Source organism: Ochotona princeps, chromosome 16 (assembly GCF_030435755.1).
Source record: "Ochotona princeps isolate mOchPri1 chromosome 16, mOchPri1.hap1, whole genome shotgun sequence".
Classification (NCBI taxonomy): Eukaryota; Metazoa; Chordata; class Mammalia; order Lagomorpha; family Ochotonidae; genus Ochotona; species Ochotona princeps.
The window spans coordinates 51,011,172-51,035,743 of NC_080847.1; the positions used below are offsets into that span (position 1 = coordinate 51,011,172).

The window sequence follows — 24,572 nt, forward strand, 5'->3', positions numbered from 1 at the left end:
GTTTGGTTAGACCCAGCCCAGCCATTATGGGCGAGAACAAGCAGATGGAAGGTCTCTGTCTGCCTACCTCTTCCCTGCAAAACTGCTTGTCAAATCAACCTTGATTTTAAACTCAGAATTAATTAACGGGGGCAAGACAGAGAGAGATAGATCCTAAATCCACCAGTACACTGCCCAAATATCCACAAAAACCTGCTGGGCAGGTCCCAGAGGGAGGGAAGTGTCATGTTAAGGATGTAGGGGCCCAAAGACCTGGCCATCCTCCACTGCTGTCCCAGTGTGTCAGCAGGGTGCTGAATTGGAAGTGGAGTAGCAGGGACTCAATTTTGTGGACTTTTTACAAGATCGGCAAAGCATTAGCTCCAAAAAGTGACAGTTCTGCTCTCAATAAATACATTTTGACACAAGAAACACACAGCTTAGGAGACAGGGACCCAGCAGATGGACCACCTCCTAACCCACCACCTGCCTTTAAGCAACAGAATTCACAGTACCAGACGCTCTGTCCTAGCTCCTTCATGTGTGCTGTCACCACTTTGAACCCTCCATCACCCTGACCCTCCTACTGAACTGGTAGCTGACACACATGGAAAGGAATGACCCACTCATGGTCCAATTAAGGCCAAGGGTAGAAGAAAATGCTGTGCATTGGGACAAAAGCAAGGACTGGGCTGTGAGGTCATGCTGTCTGTTCCTCATCTCCCATCCCAGGGCAGGCACAGCAGGTGCTCTGGGATGGAATCACCACTAGCAGACCCTCCGTTTCACCCAGCCTTGTGTGTCTGATGGCAGTATGGGGAGAGAGGAGACGTTAGGGTGTTGGGAGGGGATCTCAGGAGAAGCAAGGGTGAGACAGACCATGACCTTCATCTTCTTGGTTCAGCCAGCGCCGCACAACTTCAGTCACATCAAACCACATCCAGTTTGATGTGTCATTCTTGGCCAGAAAGTGATAGTTGAGGTAGTGCCAGGCCTTGTTTTTGTTTTTCTGTAGGATAAATAACAAGGGAGAGAGAATGTAGAGACTTGTCCATGTTTCACACAGAAGGTACATACTAGCCCCTCTACCTGCTCCCAGGGCAGCCTCCAGCTGCTGTCCCCACATACCAACAGTGGACCCCACAGCTCCACCCTCCCACAGTGGCCTCAGAGAGAGGAGCCCTGGGCTCCATAGGGTTGCCCTGCCTGCCCTGACTCCCTGAGGTGTGGGCTGTTCCAATCCCCCTGAGGCCATAGGCACCACTGCCAGGCTAAGCCCCTCCCTACCAGGACAGACCTCTAGGCCAGGCACCTGGGGCCAGCATTCTGGGTCTGCAGGGACACAGCAGGCAGATCTGACAGCCTGGGCTCTGAGAGCTCACTGCTATGTTAGACCTCATTCTATGACCCCAGTACTTAATAAGACCCAAGAAGGACACACTTAGCAGCCTGAATAGTTCTAGAACAGTTCTGTACAACTCCAGGAACATTGGGGACAGCGTGGTACTACAGAGAGCGAAGCCACAGCCTGTGATGCCAGAATCCCACATTAGGACCAGTGTGAGTCCAGCTGTTGTACTTCTGATCCAGCTCTCTGCTCATGCGCCTGGCCATGCAATGGAATATGTGCAACTTGTTCTGCCACACACGGTGGAGACCAGGATGGAAGCCCAAGCTCCTGGATTGTGCCTGGCCCCACCCTGCACATTGTAGGCACTTCTGGAGTGAAGCAGCATAGGCACACTCTCCATCTTTACCTTCCTGTCTCCCAAATACATAATCAGACAAGAGAAGTCAGGGGCTGGAGTTGTGGTGCAGAGGGTAGAGCTGTGGCCTGTGACTCAGGCATCCCCCTGGACACAGCTGAAACACCCAGCTACTTACCTGTGTTCCAGCTCCCTGACAATGTCCCTGGGAAATCAGCACTAGATGGCCCAAGTACCTGGGCTCCTGGCACCCATGTGGGAAACCCAGGGGGCATTCCAGGTTCCTGGCTCTGGCCTGGCCCAGTCCTAGTCAGTGTGGCCATTTGGAGAGAGAAGCAACAGGTGCAAGATCTCTCTATCTATATTGTTACCTCCATCTCTGCCCCTACCTCTGTCTTTGTCTCTATTTTTGTCACTCAGAAATGCTTGACTTACTCAAAGAACTAAGTACATCCATGTGTGTGTGTGTGTGTGTGTCTGTGTGTCTGTGTGTGCGTGTATTTAGGAAACCATGTTTTTATTAGAAGCATTTTGCTGTAGTGTCCATACTGGTGAGGGTATTGTGGTTTCTGTCTCTCTGGGGGGGGTAAATGTTACCCAAGGGTTGTCCATGTTACTGGTTTTAGTGTCACTTGACCAGCCTCGCCTGCCATCCCTGCCTTGAAATTGTCTGTTATCGTGCAACCAACTGCCTATGTTTCTTTGGTTTTCACCTGCTCTGCTGCTCCACTCCTCCACAATCAGAGGGGTGTCTGGGGGCCACTTCACGTACTCCTGGTACTCTTCGTCCTCTTCTGTGAATCAACTGGGAAACATCTCTTCAAATTATTTGACAGTTTCAGAAGTGTCAGCTGGTCATGTTGAAATTCTTGCAAGCATTTGAAGCAACTGTTGTTCAGTGTTTGGATGGTTTCAATCTGTTACGGGCTGGTTCTGCCCGGCTGCAGCCAATCACTGCCAGCCAAGACCGTTGTCAGAGTTCTACCATTCACAATTAAGTACATCTTTAAAAGAAACCCTAAATAGTATGAATTACAAAATAATAGCCATTATCTCTGTTATTTGGGATTCCTGAAACTATTTCCTTCTCATTCATTTACCTTTTTTTCTGATAATTATTTTTATTTTTGATGATTTTTACATAGCTGATTAGGGTGATGATTGTCAAGGGCTGGAGGAAGATGGGTGAGACTATTATTGGCACATTCTCTTTTTTTCCTTTCTTTATCTGGGAGAAAGGGCGAGATAAGTGGTGAAGCTACACCCAACCTCCCACACACCTCTGCTCCCTGGGATGGAGGACAACCACCCGACAGCACCCCGGGTTCCCCGATGTTGGGCATACTGTGAGGGTCCTGCTCAAGAGGTTTTGATAGTTCAACAGATCTGAATTATTGCCTATCTTGCCACTCCAAGCACGACGAAATCTCTCCAGAATGCACTGGTTGACGTAGTTCACCTTAGAGTTTCCATTTGCCCAATTCTCACTGCCAAAACTTGGCTGGATCAATTTGTTCTGTCCTCCGTCTTCTGTTATGGTAGCGGGTATCCTCTGCAGACTGCACTATACTGCCATATCCTCCATGTGCACTTAGATATGCTGTCCACTGCTCAATCTAAGCCGCTGAGGAGGCCCAGCTCTGACACATACACTGCACAGTCAGACCACCACCCTGGTTGAGGTTCTGAGTCCAGCGATTCAGTTGGGGGGGTCCCCAAAGAAACCTCATCTGAGGTGATCCCAGACCTGATTCTTATGTGTACTTGCCATTACAGAGTCCAGCATTGTCCATTGCCCAATCAGCTTATGCATATGCTCATAACTGCAATTGCTGGGTCAGTTCTGTCTCCAGCCCTGACTTCTACACAGTGTGTAGGGCAGACTGGTCCAGTCTGTCCTACTTCCCACTCAGCTCTCATACATGTCAATGGGCATTGAAGCCTAGTTCAGCCCAACCAGCCTCACTATCCAGCCCACACAAGTGCTGGCAGGTGCCACTCTCTGTCTAACCATGCTTGCCCCATTCTTGGTTCTCATGCTCACTTTCAGAGTGGTAACTCAAGATGAAGATGCCCACTGTTCCCTAATGGACCCAGCTCCCTCTCCTGGATCTTGCACTCTCCAGGTGATTCTGAAATTTATCTTCACAGATTTTGGCCCCTGTGCCAGCCTCTGCCAGCTGATGCTGCACCAGTTTATGCACTCATTTATGCACACACCAGTAGGAACAGTCAACTCAGCGTGGCTTTCCCCTGATCCAGCTCACATGAGGCCAACAGGTGTTGCGCCCATGCCGAGCCTGGTCTGTGCCCATCCCAACTCTCACACTCACCAGTGGGTGTGGTGGTCCAGCAGGGGAGCCCCAAGCAGCCTCACTACTGGTTTCACCCCTCCCGCCCTGGTCTCACATTGCTGGTTGGGTACTGCAGCCCAGTCTGGTATTACCTGCCTCACCTCAGCATTTGCCAGTGTATGCTATAGCCTGGCTTGGCCTGACACACCCCCAATTCCAGCTCACGCTGGGGGGGTCTACAACCTAGCCAACACAACCAGGTCTCAGTCTTGATTCTCATAGGAACTCGCCTGTGCTGCAACCCAACCTAGCCTGACTCATGCTCTATTCTGGTGCTCAGATTCGCCAGTGGTGATGTGAACTGGCCCAGCCTGGTTTGCCCCCAGTCTGAGCCAAATGTGTGCCGGTAGGTACCTGCCTGGTCTGGGCTTTTCCCTATCATGGTTCTTGTGCTCACCTGCAGGAACTGTGTCCCAACAGAGAAGTTCCAACCAAAGTTCCTCTATCAGATCTCTTCCTTACGGCTGATCTTGCACACACCCCGGGTCCTTGGCACAGCCTGACTTAGTCTACTTCCCGTGTTCGCAGGAACAGTGGACTTTCCTGACTGGCCTTCACCCATTCCAGTTTTCGCTCTTGGATGTTACAGCCCAGCCTAGCCTGGTCCACATTCAAACACAGCTCACACATGGCTCAGCAAGGGCAGAGACCTAGCCCAGCCTGTCCTATATCTACCCTGGTTCTCACAAGCACCAGGCGGTGCTGGAGTCTGTCCCAGTCTGGCATACTCCAGACCCAGTCTACACTTGTGCCGAGGCACGTTACAGCCATATCCAGACCAGAGAGAAGTCCCCATCCTGATCTTTGCACTCACCAGTGGGAACCACAGCTGAGTCAGGGCATTCCTTTAGCTCTCCAACCAGGCCGGTTCCCAGCCATAGATCTTGCATGTGCCAGTTGTTGCTCTGACGCAGTTTGGCATAGTCCCTCACCTGTCTTGGCCTTTGTCTTTGGATGTTGTAGCCTGGCCTGGCCCAGCCTGCCTGCAGTCCCAACTCATTGGTGTGTGCTGGAACCTGGTCCTGCTCAGTCTGCTTTTATGCCTGGATCATGCAACCCAGTAGGTGTGACAGCTTAGCCCATCATGACCTGCGCTCTAGCCTGGTTTCTGCACTTGCCAGTGAGCTAAGGTTTGCTCAGCCCTGCCAGGTACACCCCCTTCCAAAACCAACCCATACATTTGCCAATAGTTGGAGTTACCTTGCCCAGCTTGCCCGACCTCCAGGCCTGGGCTGCATACTCACCAGTGGGAGCTAGGACCCAATAGGGGAGTTTTCCAAGTTCCCCCACTTGGCTCACTCCTAGATTTATATCTCATGCATGCCAGTGGGTGATAGGCCCTTGCCCAGCATAGCCCATCCCTCCGTCTTGGCCTTGTATGGACTGGTGCATATTGCAGCCCAGACCACACCACACTCCGTTCTAGGATGCATGTGCAGGTGCTGCAGCCTGGACCTGCCCAGACTATTCTTGGTCCCTATACCTGTGAGTGTTGGCAGGTTCCATGGTCATACCCAGCTCAACCCATCACAATCCCAACTCTTGAGCTAACCCGTGGGACTTGTATTTTCACAGAATTTGGCCCATATATCCCCCACAGACTCTACCCAAGACCTGATTCTCTCTTGTTCTGGTTCGTGTCATGGTCCTGCCTAATGTGACCATCCCCTGTTCCAACATTCAGTCAGGAACTAGGATCTATCTCTGCTAGACAGGTCCCCAGCCCTAGATTTTGTGTGTGCTGGTATGTGGTGGTCAGGAGTGTTCCATGCTAACAAGCCCAACTCAGGACTCCCATGTGGGCTGTTGCATCAATCTGACCCATATAGATCTTCCATTTTCTCCCCTCTGAATCACCAGATCGCAGTCCTCTTGTGTTCCTGCATGTACAGTGGCTCTGTTGTTTGGAGTCCCTCTAGATTCACTCCTCACCTATAGATACTGTGGCCTTATCCTTGGATAAGGCAGTAATTCCAATGCTCAGAACCCCAGAGCTCGTCTCCCACAAGCTGAGGGTTTTCCAATTGCTCGGCTGCAGTGGACAAGGAGGTAAGATCTACAGCAGGAAGCCTGACCCGACATAGATTGCCCCAGCCACCGCCACATGCCTGGGGAATTCAGATACCTGCGCCTCTGAGCAGACTCACCTGGACTCCCTCTACCAACATGGCTGCGGTGGGCACAGCAATGGTCCTGAACATGCCCAGAGCCATCTGAGTTCTGCCCACAGCATGATAGCTGAGGAGGAAGGCAGTTCTCAGACCTCGGGCTTGGAGAAGCTCAGGATTTTTCCACCACTTGGCAGTGGTAGACTGGGAGCTAGGATCCCCAGCAGGAAACCTGGTCCAGCGTGGATTAGCCCAGGCATTGCCACGTGGCTGGGACTTTTAGACAACTCTGCCTCGGAACAGACTTACCTCACCCATTTACATGGTAAGAAAGTTCCATGTGGCCAATGGGTCCCCTAGTAGGCAGAACGATTCTGGAGCCTCCAGCAGCCTTCCCAGAGATTCCACATTTGAGACTCCTGTCTTCTTTACAGGCCCAAATACTACTGCCCCCCAACTTTGTGAGCACTAAAATACCTTACCAAGACTCTGAGAATTTCGAAGCCCCCAGGAGTTCCTAGTCTGAGCTCCCTACCCTCTGCAGGGCAACAACTCCCTTCCACACAAGCCTCTGCTCAGGCTCCCATCTTACTTCAAACAGCATGAGTATCTGGCGCTCCTGGTCCTTCCTGCGTCTGTGCAGGTTTAACTCAGCCAAGCACAGCAACGAGGGTTCAGGCACGGCTTTCCGGAGCTGCATTTTGTTGAAGACCATGTATACGCTGTGCTGGCTCTTTCTGAATTGTTTATAAACTTCTAGAAGGAGAAGCAGAGAGAGGCGTCAGGGTCTGGCAGGGGTGGAAGCTCTGGAGAGACCCTGGCCTAGAGTGGGCCCAGAGGGTTGGAGTTCGACTGTCATACTTAGCTGAGGGACCTTGGGGGCAGTAGTGGCCCCTTTGGAGTGGCCCCTGCCCTGCAGAATAGGTCCTACACCCTGTCTACCCGAGGCCCCTTCTCCACTGCCCAGGGGCATGCTGTGTGACTCATACCTCCCAGCATGCCCAGAACTACTCCAACTGCTCTACCTTGGACCCATTCAGTCCCAAGGGCTCCACCATCTCCCTCTGTAGCCCAGCTGCCCCTTTCCCATGTCGGTACCCTGGCTGAAAGACCTTTGCCATCCCAGGATTCTGTTTCCTGGGAATCCCTACCTTGTGACTTCCTGTGTTGGAGTGAAACACCATGACCCTCGGCAGGCATCCTTGGCGCTCTTTCTGGGTCTCAGGTTCCTCTCACCGGCTTTCTCCTTCCTACTGGACTGCTGTCCCTTTCTTGCATTCATCACGACGCCCAACGCCTGCCTCCCCTCGGCCCCTGTCGTCATGCAGGTTGCTTGTATCCTGGATTTGGCTTAACTTCTACTGTCACATTGCTGGGCTCCCTCGCTGAGCTCTGCTCCTTCAATCTTCCCATTTCACAACCACCCCCAAGTATGCATCAGTGTTCTCCACTGGCTTCCATTCCCAAAGCTTAGGGCATCTCTTGTCCCACAGAGCTGCCTTTTCTACAGCTCCCTCTAGGTTTCTTTGGTGCTGAACTCCAAGGGAAGCCACTGCTTTCTACCCATGGTTTCTCTCCTGCACCCTTCCCCCAGCACCTGGTGTGTCCTATCCACATTCCACATTGTTCCAGACCACATTGCTAAGGGATAAGCTGCTCAAAACCCTCCCTTTAGGATACCCATGCCTCCATGTTTCCTGGCCTGGAGGAATGTCCCTTTCTGTTTCTAGTATCTTCTGCCTTGCCCTGCAATGCTCCCAGATCACCCAGCTCACCATTGTTGATGTCCACCATTAGCTCCATGGAGAGGTCATCATTGAAGGAGTCACCATCGGTCTCTGGATTCTTCTCGGTGGTCCCCCTGTTCACTCTTTCACAGGCTCTGGTGTACCGGGATGGTACGTTGTCATAATTTGGGCTGGCAAATATGTCCCACAGGCTTAGGGGACTCAAGAGCCCCAATTTGGGCATCCACAGTAGAAGCCACAGCAGTGGCAGCATCTGTAGCCCAGAGGGCAGCATGGGGAGGCTTGGATGGAGGAGTCTCCGTGATCCTCGAGAAATCTGAGACAGAGATGTGCGAGCTGTGGAACTACGAGGTGGTTAGTCTGTCTGTAACAGGGGAGCTGGGCAGGTTGGAGGGATGCGAGGCAAAGTCTTTCCTCCAGAGAGCGCCTGGAATGGGAGCGCTGGGGTGCCAGTGTAGGAGGAGACTAGGTTGGTGAACCCAAACCCTGTCTCCTCTCACCAGCGCAGTGAGAACCCAGGTGCAGCAGAAAACTTTCACCATGTTTTGCCTTTTATCCCAACCCATTTGGCCCTCCTCCAACTCCTCCTCCTGCTCCTCCCCACAGTGAAAAATGCCACTCACTTCACACTCTGGCCTCAGGCAGTTGTTTGGTGGCTCCTTTCTCTGCTCTGGCTCTGGGCTGGCTACAGGTGGTCCTGAGCCTGGGGTTACCCCAGAAGGACATCCCAATTTTCCCACCTGAGGCACTGAGGCCCAGTTGTCTGCCAAATGCCCTAAGAAATACTGTGTCTCATATGAGATCCCATTGGAAACTGGCTGATTTTCTAACCCAGCTTCGTGCTCATGTCCCTGACAAGGCAATGGTCAGTGGCTCTAGCACCATTTCCTGTCACTGCCTCAGGTTTCAACCTGGCTCTGCCCTGGCTATTGTGGCCATTAAAGGAGTAGACCAGTGCATGGAAGATCTGCCTCTCCCTGTCTTCCCTTAATGCTGCCCTATGTGTGCTGTACCTGTGGTGGTGCTGACTGGATCTCTTTTAAACATATTGGGGGATGTGGGGATCAAGGTGCCACTGTTCAGAGGCCACACGGCAAGAAGTTTGAAAGGACCCAGGAGAGCCTCATGACACCTGAGAATCAGCACACCACTCACTGCCCTGTCTTCAGCCTCCTGTTTTTCTTCCTTTTCTTCTTTAAACTTATTTTTACCTGAAATTCAGATTAACAGAGGAAGAGAGACAGAAAGATCCTCTATCTGCTGCTTCACTGCCCAAATGGCCCAATGGCCAGAACTGAACAAATCAAATCCAGAAATCAGGAACTTCTTCTGCATTCTTCCATGGGTGTCCAGGGATCCAAGACATGGGCCTTTCTCTGATGTGTTCCTAGGCCATACGCAGGAAGCTGGGTGGGAAGTGGAGTAGCCAGGACATGATCAGAGCACATATGGGATGCTGGGGCTCATGCAGTAGACAGTGGCTATTTAGTCACCACACTGGACCCCAGTCTCCCTTCCCTTGATGCCACCAACTCTCCCTCTGCCTCTGCTTCCTCCCCCCACTCTTCATTCAGCAAGGACCACAGACCTGGGTCCTACCTGCTGCTCCTAGGGCTGCTGTTCACGGTCACAAGGAAACATCCCAGTGTGTTCACCTGCAAATGGGGATAAAAACGGAGCAATGGGAAGGAAGAATGCTAGGAAGGATGAATGGAAACAATTTCCATGAGACTTTGGTCACTCAGTGAGCTGGTGGTGATCTCTTAGCAGTTACCCAACCTCTGTGTGCCTGTTTCCATCACAGAACAGCAGAGGATGGTGAGCCACAGTGCTGTTCTAAGGCATATAGGAATGTACATGATTTCACACAGAGCAGGTATGTCATAGCAGAGGTGCCACAGCTGTTACTGACTTTGGCTAGTGACCTAAGTGGAGCAGGACTGGGAGACCTTGGGTGTGACTTATCCCACAGCACCAGTGTCTGGGTTTGTGTAGGGGTTAGCAGCCAGCACTCAAACTAATTTTAATATGGGATGCCATTTCACAGGTTATAACTTGTCTGCCTGAGTCACTATGCTAGCTTAATGTACCTGGGTTATACAAGAATTTTCTAGAATATCTAATGCCCATGGGCATGCCATTCTTAGGCTTTATCAGACACTGGCGTCACAATGACGTCCAACAGAGCTGTGAGCACTCAGAGCCCAGGCTATCAGATGTCAGAGGCCAACCCATGGATGTCCTACTGACCCCACAATGCTGGCAGCCCGAGCCTGGGTTTGAGCCCTGTGGTGGGTGTAGTGGGGACACGGTGGTGAGCAGGAGGGCTCTGGGTCCCTCCCGACAGAGTTAATTTTATTCCCAGAATATTTAGCAGGAGGTCCTGAAGCAGCTCTAGCATGTACAGAGAATTTGAATGACTGATGAGTGAAGTGAGATTGGGAGGCATGGCTTTGGGGCACTGTGAGGGGAGGTGATTCTTGCCCTGGGCGTACCCAGACATATTTGGGCCCTGGAGAACTGCCTGGAAGAGAGTAATTGTGCTGAGACTCAGGGTAATTCCTATGGCCAGGTGTAGTAGGGAGCAGTGGGCAGAGAGGGGCACCAAGGGCCAGAGCTGGGACGTGACCGGATCTCCCCTAGCTGGGGCTCTGCTGAGTCCAGGCACACAGCCCAGGCCTCCTGGCAGGAGGAGCTTAGAAAAGATCACTCACTCTTTGGAAACATCTGCATCCCACATGTGCCCTCCAGGAGGGCCCAGGTGTAGCTTTACACCTGACACTTTATTGTCCATGGCTTTGTGCGCAGGTCATTTTCTGATATGTTAGCTACTAGAACTGTCACTTGGGCAGGCTGGCTGAGGTTTAATGGGCACAGGACACAGAAAGTGTCTAGGACAGAACATCCTGCGGTTTTCAATGGACGTGGAGAAGATAATCCCTTCCCAAATGTTTCTTAAGTTGCTACTTTATTAAAAATGATTTCATGAAAATCTTTACTAAACATAATTTTACATATTTAAAAGGCAGATTTACTTATAGGAAGAAAGAGAGACAAAAAATAGGGAGAGAAAATGAATGACTGCTTCTGTTGTGGGTCCTCTGTGAATGAACCCCAACAGCTGAGTCTTCCCCAGGACGAGCTGAGCACGGAACTCCACTCAGGTTGACAGCAGGTGGCAGGGACCCACGCACATTGCCGCACCTACAGCACGACCCCTTTCCCTGGGTTGTGGATCGGAAGTGGAGCTGCTTGACTTCCACCAGTGCCCATGTGAGATGCTGGCATTTTAGGTGCACTGGCATGACACCAGAACACTGGGCCCATCATGTGCGTCCTTGTCTTGACTTGCATACTTGCTGGAGGCCAGTTCCAGCTGAGTTCAGAGCTCGGGAAGGATACGTGGAGATGGCAACAAAGAAAGACATGGACACTGTCACTTGGGGCCCTCTCATAACAGCTCAAGAAGTTGTCCTTTTTTATTTACCCAGCCACACCACAAGCTTCTGCACAAACAGCTAATTGTTCTATTTTTACATCAAGACTAAGGGGGCATGTGCAGATATTTGGTCATTCTGCCTGTACTTGATGGCCAATTAGGTACCTCTAAAGAGAATTCTGCAAAATACTATATTCATACTCTTCAAAACAATCCATTGTTCATTCTTCTGTAGTAGCCATGGAGCGATGGCCAGGACTACAAGACCAATGCACACGCAATTACGTGCTAATCAGTAATACATTCCTACCACATTTCTATTTCTACAATTTACCTATCATTTAATGGGAAAAATATGTCACAAGGAAAAAACATAAAAATCCAAGACAATAGTTTCAAATACTGAATCCCTCTACAAATATAGGCTCTACAACTCCATAAACAGTCAAATAATAATGAAAAGCATGTTTCTTTAATAAAAAGCATTCTTAATTCCTCTTGCCAAAAATTATAAAAGCAGCTAAAACAGTTACATTTTCTATGCTCCAAAGAAATTGCAAAGACAGGCTAGCTTTTAAGGTCACAGTAACTATATTTACAGCCATAGCAGTTTCAGCTCTTACTCCCATCACTTGCCTTAATATTTAGGATATTTATCAAGCCCTTTCCCAGAAGGCATGCTACATGTCTGGGCCAGATTTTGAGGCATGGTTAGGCACCCAATAAGGTGTCCAGAAATGGTATGGGTTTAATTGTGCTCCTGTGTGCAAATTGTCGAAGGCCCACTCACCAAGACATTATCAGTGACATTAACTCCCAAGCTCACATTGGTTACAAAAACCATCTCACAGGGGCAAACAACAATGCCTCAATAGATTACTGAATTCTTAGTGGGGTAGTTGAGTGTCCATGCAAAAGGGGTGAGACTGTGTCAAAGTGGTCGGAGAGAAATCTGCCAGGCCTTGCCCAACAGCTGGAAACTCCTCTGGGCCTTGCCAAACAGGGGAGCTGTTCTCTTCACACCCTTGTGCCATTCATACCAACTGCACACACACGCATGTATGAACTTACAGCACTACAGCATTCGCTGGGACTTGGATCTGAAGTTCAGCTGCTGGCACATGAACCAGTGTCCACCTGAGATGCAGGCACCACAACGCTTGCTGTGTCATCCCTGCTCTGCTCCTGACCTTGGCATCCAGGTGCTCAGCATCTTCCTAGGCTAGGGCTCAGCTCCATGCATCCATTCTAGAGGCTCATAGGAAAGGAGATGACAGAGGCTGTACCTCATTGGCTCCAGGTTCCAGTGTGCTGGGACACCGCTGATTGTGAGTGACCTGTGGCTATGTGCACAGGCCCAGCCCCACTGCCAGGATCCCAGCAGGAAGGCACAGCAGGAGGCAGCCCCTGCCCCTGGATGTCCCCTAGGCCTTGTTGGTCAGCAGAGGCAGAGGGCAGTGGTGACCCCAGCATCCCCTCAACCCTCTTGCTTCCCAGAACTCCAGGCCCTGCCCTTCCCATGCCATACCTTCATTCATTCATTCATTCATTCATTCCCGTGTCTGTATTTGTGGCATTCTCCATGAGGCTTGCTTGCCTGGCACTGGGCACGTGCTCATAGGAACACGTTATGTTATGCCCCTGTTCTCCATCTCATGTGATTCTCACAACAACCCTGACTTCAGCATTCCCATTACACAGCTGAGGAAAGCTGAGGCACAGGGAGAATAGGGGGCTTGCCTGAGCTCTTAGAGGGCAGAGCCAGGCTCAGAGTTGAGGTTCAGGGCAGCCTCTGGAATGCACCTCACTCCATGCCTGGTTTCTCTGTATGGACCACCCTCCCCTGCCTTCCTTCAATCCATCGCTAGCCACGGCTACTCTTAGAGATTCTGTGCGTTTTTTCTCCTCTTGTACCCTTTCACCTACCGATCCCACATATAGCATCTCCTTCTGGATCAGGCAGATGCAGCACTGCCAATGGGCCAGAAGCAGGAGAGTAAGGAGTTGTCAGCCAGGCCCAGGTGGTCGGCAGGTACAGCAGGGAGAGATGGGCTTCAGCATCTAGTCTGAGTCCTTGTCACTGGACTTTGGGTCCTTATTCAGCAGGTGCCTGTGTGGGCATTTGCAGCCACCACCCCCCACCCACTGCTGTATTTCCTGCAGTCCCCATATCCAGCACCTCCCACCTAACCTCCCGAGATAGACAGCCCTGGATCTGTCTCCTGGGTCCCCTTAGGGGAAGCTGCAATACCTGTCTTCAAGAGGAATCCTGCTCACTCCAGAACTTTTCATTCATTTTTAAGGGGTTCACAGGTGCACGCAGGGATACCCCACCTGCTAAGGATCTCAGAGTAAAAGCACCTGAAGCGCAGATAGTTACACTGGGAACAGCAGCCCAGGAAACTAAAGGGTGCTTATGGGAGTAGGCGTTAACAGCCGTGTGTAAGACAAACTGTGGACCCAGTCGTTGTATGGTAGATGGAGCCCCCATCAGCAGCAGTGGCTTCCCATGTGGGTGCTGGCTTGAGTCCCAGCTGCTCCTCTTCCCACCCAGCTCCTGGTGATGCCCCTGGGAAAGCAGCAGAGTACGTCCCAAGTGCTCTTGGACCCTTGCACCCACATGGGAGACGTGTCATTTCCTGCCTACTGGCTGCAGACAGGTTCAAACAGGACTTTGTCTGCATTCTAGACTTAAACTATCTCTCTCTCTGTGTCTGTCTCTTTCTCTCCCTGTTTTAGTTCAGCTTTTCGAAGAAAATCACAAAAAAGATACCACGAGGCTCCTTTATTTTCATTACCTAGGAGGGTTCAGGCCTCAACAGCATCTTTCTGAGTTTCATAAAGATCCACATCAGCTCTGCATTTTTTTTTTTAAAAAAAAAGATGAAATGATTTTTCTTGGAAGGGCAGATCAGATTTACAGAGATGATACAGGGCTCACCGCAATGACCTGGTGGCTGAATAAGCAAAGTGCACCTCCTGGGATGCCACATGTATGCCTGTCATGTCTTGGCTTCTCAGCTTCCCATCCAGCTACCTGTCTATGGCCTCACAAAGCAGTAGAGGATGGCACAGGACCTTGGGAGCCTGCACCCACATGGGAGACCCAGAAGAAGCTCCTGGTTCCTGACTTTGGATTGGCTGAGTTCTGGCATTGTGCTTCTTGGGGAAAGAAGCAGTGGGCAAATCTTTCTGTCCTTCCTTCTCTCTGTTTATGCCTTTCCAATGAAAAAGGAATAAATCTGATACAGAGAAAGATCTTCCATCTGCTGGTGCACTGCCCAAGTGCCTGCAACAGCCAGCATGTGCCAATCTAAAGCAGGGAGACAGGAACTTCTGCTGAGTTTCCCATGTAGGTACTGGGTCCCCAACTTTGGGCCATCCTCTACTGTTTTCCCCGGCCACAAGCAGAGAGCTAGAAGAAAAGTGGGACTCAACCCGTGTGGAAATCTGAGGCTCGAAAGGTAAGGATTCAGCCATTGAGCCATTCAGGCAGTTGCAGGTCTATGCTTTGGTAGATATCTCTCAGAACATTTTTTCTCTCAACATTGATTTTGTGAAAATAGAGTTACAGAAACCTTGCATTTGCTGGTTCACGCCCCTCTGCTCCATCATGGCCTCTCTGGGACACTCCAGCTCTGCAGCCTCAGCTTCATCCGGGTCTCCCACATGGGTGGGGGTGAGGAGGGACAAGGGACCTGGCCCCCCTTCCTCTGCTTTCCCAGGCCCCTGAGCAGGGAGCTGGATGATCTCCAGGGGAGAAGCCAGACCTGAGCCAGACCCCATATGTGATGCCCACGGAGCAGGTGGCATCTACTAGTTCAGATCACAGTGCTATCTCGAATCCCTTCACAGAGATATCTGTTTACATATGAGATCCATGTGTATATAATATGTATTTTGACTGTAGATTATATACATTCAGTGTAGACTATGTACATTTATACACTTAATATATATAACATTGTACATTTAGTGCAAATACAGTATGTAATATCATACCATGTGTAATGTACATAAATATTATCTACAAATGATTAACATAAATTCCTATTCACTCAATATATATTTTATATAATGTAGAATTATGCCTATAAATTTATTGCCATTTAAAATATTGTATCCATTTTATAATTTATAAATGTTCATATATATGTAAAAGAATGTATGATTAATATAATTACAATAGTTCTATGTATTTCTGTATCTGTATCAATGTAACTACTATATAAAAATATGTACATATTGACTCATTTATTTGCAATAAAGATTTATTTTGTTTTGTTCAAAAGTCAGAGTTACAAGGAGAGAGAGAGAGACACACACACACAGAGCTTCCATCCATTGGTTCACTCCACAAATGGAGACAAGGGCCAGAGCTGGGCCAGGCCTGAGCCAGGAGTTCATGCTGCTCTCCCACGTGGGTGCTCAGGCACAAGCCCTGGGCCATCTTCTGCTGCTTTGCAGGCCTGGTGGCAGGGAGAAGGATGAGAAGGGGAAGAGTCAGGACTCAAGCAGGTGCCCATATGGGGTGCAGGTGCTCCCTGCAGGAGGGAAGGCTTTACCTGTGACACCACACAGCTGGACCCTAGAGAATCTCCCGATAGATAACAATTTAGGACAACGTACTTTTTTCATACAAACCTTTTATCATATACACAGTAAATGTGTTTTACAAAGAACTATGAATGAAGTTGAGGAATCTTTTCCCACTTGAAATGCAGATCTTTTCTTCCTATTCTCAGTTAACTTTCTGTATCCCTGCTCCTTTGTGTGTGGGTATCCCTGGTTCCACTCTCCCAGGGTCTGGATTTTGCTGGATGCATACCTGTGATCTTGCTGCATGATTTGGAAAAGAACATGGCAATAGCCTGAGAACTCAGTCCCTGAGCTGTCTCACTGAGGGGAGTCCCTCAGCGCCTGAACCCCTAATCCCTGGGGAGTGCTGGTACAGAGAGTAAGAGGTAGTGAGAGAGCCATGGGGGTGCGGCCAGCCACCAGCACAGGAACACCACGAACGAAAGTCCAGGGCACCACTGCAGGATTTTCAGCAGGAAATGTGTTGCGTTTCAGGCCCTTGCTCAGCCCAGGTCACACAATCTCACTGAATTCAGGCATCTGGGAACCCAGTTGACTCTCATCTCTCTGAGCCCACAATGCTCCAGCATCCCAGGACACTGCTATCCTGCCCATCCATCCCACTGTCAGGACTCCAGGCACACCTGGCTCTCCTGAGCTCCCAGGATGTAAGCCTGTATGCAGCCCTGGCCTCTGGCTGTGGCACATAGAAGGCCACATCTGTATCTAACAGGACCCCAATACACCAGCATGGCTTCCTACAGCTGCAGGGTCAGCATTTCCATTCTCTCTACCCCCAAGATGTGTGTGTGTGTGTGTGTGTGTGTGTGTGTGGAAGGGGCACATGGTGCTATCATTTCAGCCCAGCGCCTAACGTCCCAGGAGGCCAAGGTGCCAAACCTAGACTCTCTGATCTGCCAGTGGAGTAGAAACTGAACATTCTCCATCTTCTAGTTCTCAGTTCTCTACACAACAGCTTCCTCCTCCCCAATGGCCTCACTGCCAGTACAGACACTGACTCCTGAGATCTGGAATCCCAGCATTCAGAATGCCCCCTGCAGTCAACAGCAGATTCCACCAAGGCCACCTTGCCACATGCAATACCAGTTCCCCCACATGTATTCAGTTGTTGTCTGATTCCCACCCTGCAGCAGGCAAGCCCCTTAGGACTTACTCTGTAAGCTTCCTAGGTCCCACACTCCAGCACGCAGGGCCCAACTCTCAGGAGAAATAGAGACCTAGCTTAGAACGGTCCCCTTGGAGATGTAGGCGCCTAACCACAGTAATGGGCCCTGTGCTTACCTGGGTCTCAGGGTTGCTGGGAGCTGTTCACAGGCTGGGTCTGCTTCAGCGAAGAGGTCACAATGAGCAGAAAGGGGTGCTTCCTGTTGTCATTGTGATCATAGTCACTATGGCCAGCGGGTGTGAGCCCTGCATGGGATGGGGACTGTCAGGTGGATGGAGCAGTGACACACAGCAGGTCTGGGGTGATGATGTCCCACACGTGCACATGCATGCTCACACCCAGATCACTGAAGCCATGGGCTGGGTCAGCACCGTGTACTCACCACTGATGTCCATGTGGAGAGCATTTTCTTCATTCTCAGTTAAGCTTATGCGGTTTAGGCGGAAGACTTCGACTGGTCCTACGGGAGTGAGGAGATGGATGGCTCTGATGCCTTCTATTCATTGCAGCACAGGATCAGATTACCTCCTCCTTATTTTTTTTTTACTATTTTATAAAATGTATTATCATTTATTAATGTGAAAGGCTGATATACAAAGAACAGGAGAGAAGCAGGTATCTGCAGGTTTACTCCCCAAATGGTCACTCTGCCTACAGCTGAGCCAATCTGAAGCCAGGAGCCAATAAGACTTCTGGGTCTCACACATGCGTGCAAAGGCCCAAGGACTGCAGCAATCCTCTGCTGCTTTCCCAGGCCATGAGGACTGAGTTGGATTGAAAGTGGAGTAGCCAGGACCAGAACCAGCATCCATCTGGGATGACAGTGGCACAGGAAAGCATTAGCGTGAAATGCCACTGTGCTGTCACCTAACCATTGCTTTATTTGAATGGCAGAGTTCTAGGAAAGCAAGGGAGACACAACTTCCAGCTGCTGGTTCACTCTCCAAATGACCTCCAAGGCCATGGCTGGCCCAGGGAAGGCCAGGAGCAGCATCAGGATTTGCCAGCTGGCTGCAGTTCCACTGTTCTCACACAGAGGGCAGCAGGGAGCTGGAGTAGAAGCAGAGCAGCTGAGCATTGGCCAGGAGTCCTTGTGGGATTCAGGCAGAGGCACCCTCCTGGGCCAGACCTTAATGCTGGGCCACTGGCTGCTCCCCTTCTGATCCATCTCCCTGCGGATGGGACTGGAAGAGCAGCACAAGATGGCCACGTGCTGGGACGTTGATGGGATTCCTTTATCTGGGTTTGGTTAGACCCAGGCATAGCCATTTTAGGAAAAAACAAACAGATGGAAGTTCTCTTTATCTGCCTACTGCTTTCCCTGCAATAGTTTCTCAGATCAATCTTGATTTTAAACACAGAATTAAAGCGTGGGATGAGACAGAGAGAGATGCTTCAACCACCGGTACAATCCAAAATAATCCACAATGACCAGAAAATTTAAGCTGCTAGGCAGGTCCAAAGAATCAGACCAGTTTTATGTTAAAGATGTAGGTGCCCAAAGACCTGGCCATCACCCACTGCTTTCCAGCATGTCAGCAGGGAGCTGGATTGGAAGTGGCGTAGCAGGGACTCGATCTGATATTTTAGGGATTAGTTGTACCATAGGCACTGGATTGAGTACACTAGGTAACAGCACTGGTCTCAATATTTAAATCTTGACACAAGGAACAAACATCTTAGGAGGGAATTGGGGTGGGGGGGGACCCAGCAGATGGACCACCTCCTAACCCCACCATCTGCAAATAAACAGCAGAATCCACAGGACCAGACGCTCTGTGCTAGGCCCTTCATGTGTGCTGTCACCACTTTGAACCCTCAGCCACTCTGACCCTCCTACAGAGCTGGCAGCTGACACACATGGAAAGGAGGTGACCTGCCTGTGTTCCCATAAGGGTCAAGGGTAGAAGACAAAACTACACTAGGCCAGTCCATGCTGCCCAAATGGGACAAAAGCAAGGACTGGGTTGTGGCAGGGACAGCAGGTGCTCTTGGATGGAGTTACCATTAACAGACTCCTCAGTGTCACCCAGCCTTGAGTGTCTGATAGTAGCATGGGGGTAGGGGAGAAGTCAGGGTGCTAGGCAGGGGTTCCCAGGAGAAGCAAGTGTGGGACAGACCATGAGCTTTACCTGCTTGGTTCAGCCAGCGCCGCACAACTTCTGTGACGTCAAACCACATCCAGTTTGCTATGTCGCCATTGGCTAGGAAGCGATAGCTTAGATAGTGCCAAGATTTGCTTCTGTATTTCTGGAGGAGGAAGAACAGGAGAGGGAATGTAGAGACTTGCTCATTCTTCACAAACAAGGACCATGCCAGCCCCTCTATCTGCTCCCAGGGCAGCTTCCAGCTCCTGGCACCAAAGCCACACTGGAGTCACAGCTCCACCCTTGCACAATGCCCCTAGCGAGAAGAGGCCTGGGTTTAATAGAGCTACTCTGCTTGTCCTGACCTCCTGAGGTGTGGGCTATTCCAATCTCCTGAGACCACAGGCACCACTGCTGGGCCAAGCCCCTACCCACCAGCACAGAACCCTATGCCAGACACCTGGGCCAGCATTCTGGGTCTGCAGGGAACATGACAGGCAGATCTGAGGGCCTGGGCTCTGAGAGCTGACGACAATGTTAGATTCATTCAGTGACCCCAGGGCTTGATGAATCCCAAGAAGGACATAGTGATGAGCCTGAGGAATTCTAGAACAATCTTGTACTGCTCCAGAAATGGCAATATGCTTAAGAGAGTTAAGTCAACAACTATGATGCTGGAATCCCACATTAGGACCAGTGTGAGTCCAGCTGATCAACTTCTGATCCAGCTCTTTACTCATGAGCCTGGCCATGCAATGGAATATGTGTGACTTATTACACTACACACATGTTGGAGACCAGGATGGAAGCCCAAGCTCCTGGATTGTGCCTGGCCCCACCCTGCACATTGTAGACACTTCTGGAGTGAACCAGCATAGGCACACTCTCCATCTTTACCTTCCTGTCTCCCAAATACATAATCAGACAAGAGAAGTCAGGGGCTGGAGTTGTGGTGTAGAGGGTAGAGCTGTGGCCTGTGACTCAGGCATCCCCCTGGACACGGCTGAAACACCCAGCTACTTACCTGTGCTCCAGCTCCCTGACAATGCCCCTGGGAAATCAGCACTAGATGGCCCAAGTACCTGGGCTCTTGGCACCCATGTGGGAAGCCCAGGGGTCATTCCACGTTCCTGGCTGTGGCCTGGCCCAGTCCTAGTCAGTGTGGCCATTTGGAGAGAGAAGCAACAGGTGCAAAATCTCTCTGTCTATGTTGTTACCTCCATCTCTGCCCCTACTTCTGTCTCTGTATTTCTGTCACTCAGAAAGAGTTTACTTACTCAAAGAAATAACTTTATCTTTAAAAGAAACCTCAAAGATTATGAATTGCAAAGTTATAAGTCTTACATCTATTATTTTAGAGCTCTGGAAAATATTTCCTGCTCATCCATTTACATTTTAAGTAAGTTCCATGTGGCCAGTGGGTCCCCTAGTGCGCAGATGGATTCTGGATCCTCCAGCCTTCCCAGAGATTCCACGTTTGAGACTCCTGTCATCTTTACGGGTCCAACTACTATACCCTCAGCCTTGTGAGCACTGTAATATCCTATCACGAGGCTAAGAGTTCTGAAGTCCCAGGAGTCCCTGGTCTGAGTTCCTCCACCCTCCGCAGGGCAGCCATATTCCTCCCCCCGAGACTTCACCTCACCTCATACAGCATCACAAGCTGTTCCTGGTCCTTCCTGCGTCTGTGCAGGTTTAACTCAGCCAAACACAGCAATGAGGGTTCAGGCACAGCTTCCCGGAGCTGTGTTTTGTTGAAGATAACATACACGCTTTTCTGGCTGTCTCTGAATTGTTTATAAACTTCTAGAAGGAGAAGCAGAGAGAGGCGTCAGGGTCTGGCAGGGGTGGAAGCTCTGGAGAGACCCTGGCCTAGAGTGGGCCCAGAGGGTTGGAGTTCGACTGTCATACTTAGCTGAGGGACCTTGGGGGCAGTAGTGGCCCCTTTGGAGTGGCCCCTGCCCTGCAGAATAGGTCCTACACCCTGTCTACCCGAGGCCCCCTCTCCATTGCCCAGGGGCATGCTGTGTGACTCATACCTCCCAGCATGCCCAGAACTACTCCAACTGCTCTGCCTTGGACCCATTCAGTCCCAAGGGTTCCGCCATCTCCCTCTGTAGCCCAGCTGCCCCTTTCCCATGTCGGTACCCTGGCTGAAAGACCTTTGCCATCCCAGGATTCTGTTTCCTGGGAATCCCTACCTTGTGACTTCCTGTGTTGGAGTGAAACACCATGACCCTCGGCAGGCATCCTTGGCGCTCTTTCTGGGTCTCAGGTTCCTCTCACTGGCTTTCTCCTTCCTACTGGACTGCTGTCCCTTTCTTGCATTCATCACGACGCCCAACGCCTGCCTCCCCTCGGACCCTGCCTTCCCCCATGTTTCCTGTGCCCTAGGGGTGTGTCCATACCTCCTGTCACATTGCTGGGTTCCCTGGTTCAGCTCTGCTCCTTCAATCTTCCCATTTCACAACCACCCCCAAGTATGCATCAATGTTCTCCACTGGTTTCCTTTCCCAAACCTTAATGGTGTCAACTGTCCCCATAAAGAGGTCCACTATGTAGCTTCGTCCAGGTTTCTTTGGTGCTGAACTCCAAGGGAAGCCACTGCCTTCTACCCATGGTTTCTCCCCTACACCCTTCCCCCAGCACCTGGTGTGTCTTATCCACTTTCCTCATTGCTCCCGACTATATTGTTAAGGGATAAGCAGCTCAAAACACTCCCTTTAGGAGTGTTCCCTGTGTTGGAGGCATGCTTCTTCCTCTTGCCACTTTCTTCTGCCTTGCCCTGCAGTGCTCCCAGATCACCCAGCTCACCATTGTTGATGTCCACCATTGGCTCCATGGAGACGTCATCATTGAAAGAGTCACCATCGGTCTCTGGATCCTCCTCAGTAGTTCCCCTGTTCACTCTTTCACAGGCTCTTGTGTACCGGGAGGGTATGTTGTCACGATCTGCGCTGGCTATTATGTCCCATATGCCTAGGGTATTTGAGAGCCCGAATTTGGGCATCCACAGTAGAAGCCACAGCAGTGGCAGCATCTGTAGCCCAGACAACATCACAGGAGGCTCTTATAGAGGGCTCTTGGGAACCCACAAAGCCAGATGGTGATATGTGAGCTGTACTACCAACAGATAGATGGTGTTGGTCTCCAGCAGGGCAACTGGTTGGCTCTGAGTGAGGCGAGGCAAAGCCTTTCCTCCAGAGAACCTTTGAAACAGGAGCACTGGGGTGTAGGTGTAGGAGCAGGATGGGTTAGTATACCCACACGCTCCCTCCTTTGACCAGTCCCAGTGAGCCTCCCAGGTGCATTGGAAAACTTTTAGAACTTTTTACCTTTTGACCCAACCCATTTGGCGCCTCTCCAGCCCCTCCTTCTGCTCCTCCCCACAGTGAAAAATGCCACTCTGTTCATACTCTGGCCTCAGGCAGTTGTTTGGTGGCTCCTTTCTCTGCTCTGGCCCTGCCCTGGCCCCAGGTGGCCCTGAGCCTGGGGTACCCCAGAAAAAGGTCCTTGTTCCCCAACCAAGGCACAGCTGTGTCAGATGGCCTTGGGACGACTGCATTCCATATGAGATCCCAAAAGGAACTGTGGCTGCTGCTAAAGCCCCTGAGAAGGCAATGGTCAGTGGCCCCAGCATCATTTCCTGTCACTCATGTGGAGACCAGGATGTGTTTTTGGGTGCCTCCATGTAGCCTGCCATGTCCTTGCTACAGCTGCTTCTGGACAGTGAACTACTGGAGAGAAGCATTCTCTCTCTCTCTCTCTCTTTCTCTCCTTCCCTTTATCTTTTACTTAAATAATTGAATCTGTAGAATAAAACAGAGTCTTGGAGACTTGTTTTTCAGGAGGTGGATCCTAGGGCCTCCCCTTGAGCCTGGCTGGTCTTGGGGCCTGGCTTCTCACCCACACCACAGTGTTGCAGGGTGACTCCCTCAGGTGGTTCAGAGAAGTAGTTCAAGTCCTCTTCCAGCTCTCTCTCAGGGACTGCCACACTGCGGTGTTAGTGGAAGGATGAGGACTGGGAAGCAGCCACCAGAGAGACACACACAGGCAAGAGCTGAGTCTGTGGCCAACACCCAGCCTGGGGTGAGTGGCCATGTGTGGAGGGCAGCTCTTCCAGCACTAATCTGATCTCTGTGTGCCTACAGCCTGGGCTGACACCTGACTGCTAATTCAGGAGAGACCCTGGGTCACAGCCATCCAGCTAGGCTATGGACACATCTCTGACTTACAGGAGGACTGTTAGAGATAAATTGTAGTTGCTGCTTTATAACATTTGTTCCGGGGACTGGTTCAGTGCCATTTCAGGCTAATCCTTGATGTGTTAGAGCCAGCATTGCCAATGGCTGTTCCACTTCTGATCCTTTATGGAAAATGGCTCAAGTCCTTGGGTTGCTGCAGACATGTGGGAGACCTGGAAGAAGTTCATGGTTGCCAGCCTCAGATCAGCTAAATGGCCTTTGCATAAATTTGAGGAGTGAATCAGCAGATGAAAGTGCTTTTGCTCTATTTCTGCAGCTTTCATTGAAAAAAGTCTTTCAAGTGTAAAGAAATAAATCTTTAAAAAAGCAAAGCAAAAATGTTTCTTTATTGGTGCCAGTAGAATGACATGTTTTGGTTGTCACTTAACACACTAGATGGATGGGAAGGAACCCTGCTTGAGTCCTGATGCTCCATATCCAACCAACCTCCCTACCTGGGAAAGCACTGGAAGCTGGCCCTGCCCCATGTGAGGGAGTCCTGGGTGAAGCTCCTGCCTCCCGCTTCAGCCTGGCTCTGCCCTGGCTATTGTAGCCCGTTGAGCAGTGGACCAGAGCATGGAAGGTGTCTTCTGCTTCTCCCTGTCTTTCTGTAACACTGGCCTATGTGTACTAAGCCCTGTGTGCCAGGCAGCATCTCCTCTGTTTAACAGATGAAGATTCTGGGGTTCCTGGGAGGTGGAAGTTATTGTAAACTTTCCACAGGGCAATTGGACCTGGGACAGCCTCATGACACCTGAGAAACAACACAACACATACTGCCTGTCATCAGCCTCATCTCTTTGTATATACATATATTTAAATTTTTTTAATAAAAAGATGTTTTTACTGACAAGTTAAATTAACAAGGAGGATAGCCAAAACATGTTCCATCTGCTGGTTTACTGCCCAAATGGCTCAATCGCCAGAATGGAGCAAATCAAGTCTAGCAACCAGAAACTTATTTGACATTCTTCCACACTTGTTCATGCATCCAAGATATGAGCCATCCTCTCTCTGATGCTTTCCTAGGCCATAAACAGGAAACTGAATGGGAAGTGGAGTATCCAAGACATGACCAGTGCCCATATGGGATGCTGGGGCTCTTACAGGAGAAGGTGCCTGTTGAGCCACCACACTGGCCCC

General features: G+C 50.5%; 1 protein-coding gene across 1 annotated transcript; it reads right to left on the reverse strand.

Moving 5' to 3' along the window:
- Positions 1-17,221: 17,221 nt before the first annotated feature.
- On the reverse strand, positions 17,222-22,243 carry LOC131482155 (transforming growth factor beta-1 proprotein-like). The gene is made up of 5 exons (XM_058673928.1): positions 22,000-22,243; positions 20,831-20,991; positions 19,231-19,348; positions 17,481-17,558; positions 17,222-17,343 (listed from the first exon to the last, which is right to left on the reverse strand). The coding sequence occupies exons 1-5, from the start codon at positions 22,241-22,243 to the stop codon at positions 17,222-17,224; spliced, it is 723 nt and encodes a 240-aa protein (XP_058529911.1).
- Positions 22,244-24,572: the final 2,329 nt, after the last annotated feature.

Excerpts from the sequence above, each read along its gene's own strand:
- LOC131482155 (XM_058673928.1), bottom strand. The coding sequence starts at position 22,243 with ATGTTGTCTGGGCTACAGATGCTGCCACTGCTGTGGCTTCTACTGTGG. Across the intron at positions 17,559-19,230 it reads GCGCTGGCTGAACCAAGCAG|GACCAGTCGAAGTCTTCCGC; the intron begins GTAAAGCTCATG and ends TCACTCCCGTAG. Across the intron at positions 17,344-17,480 it reads TCTCCACATGGACATCAGTG|GGCTCACACCCGCTGGCCAT; the intron begins GTGAGTACACGG and ends CATCCCATGCAG.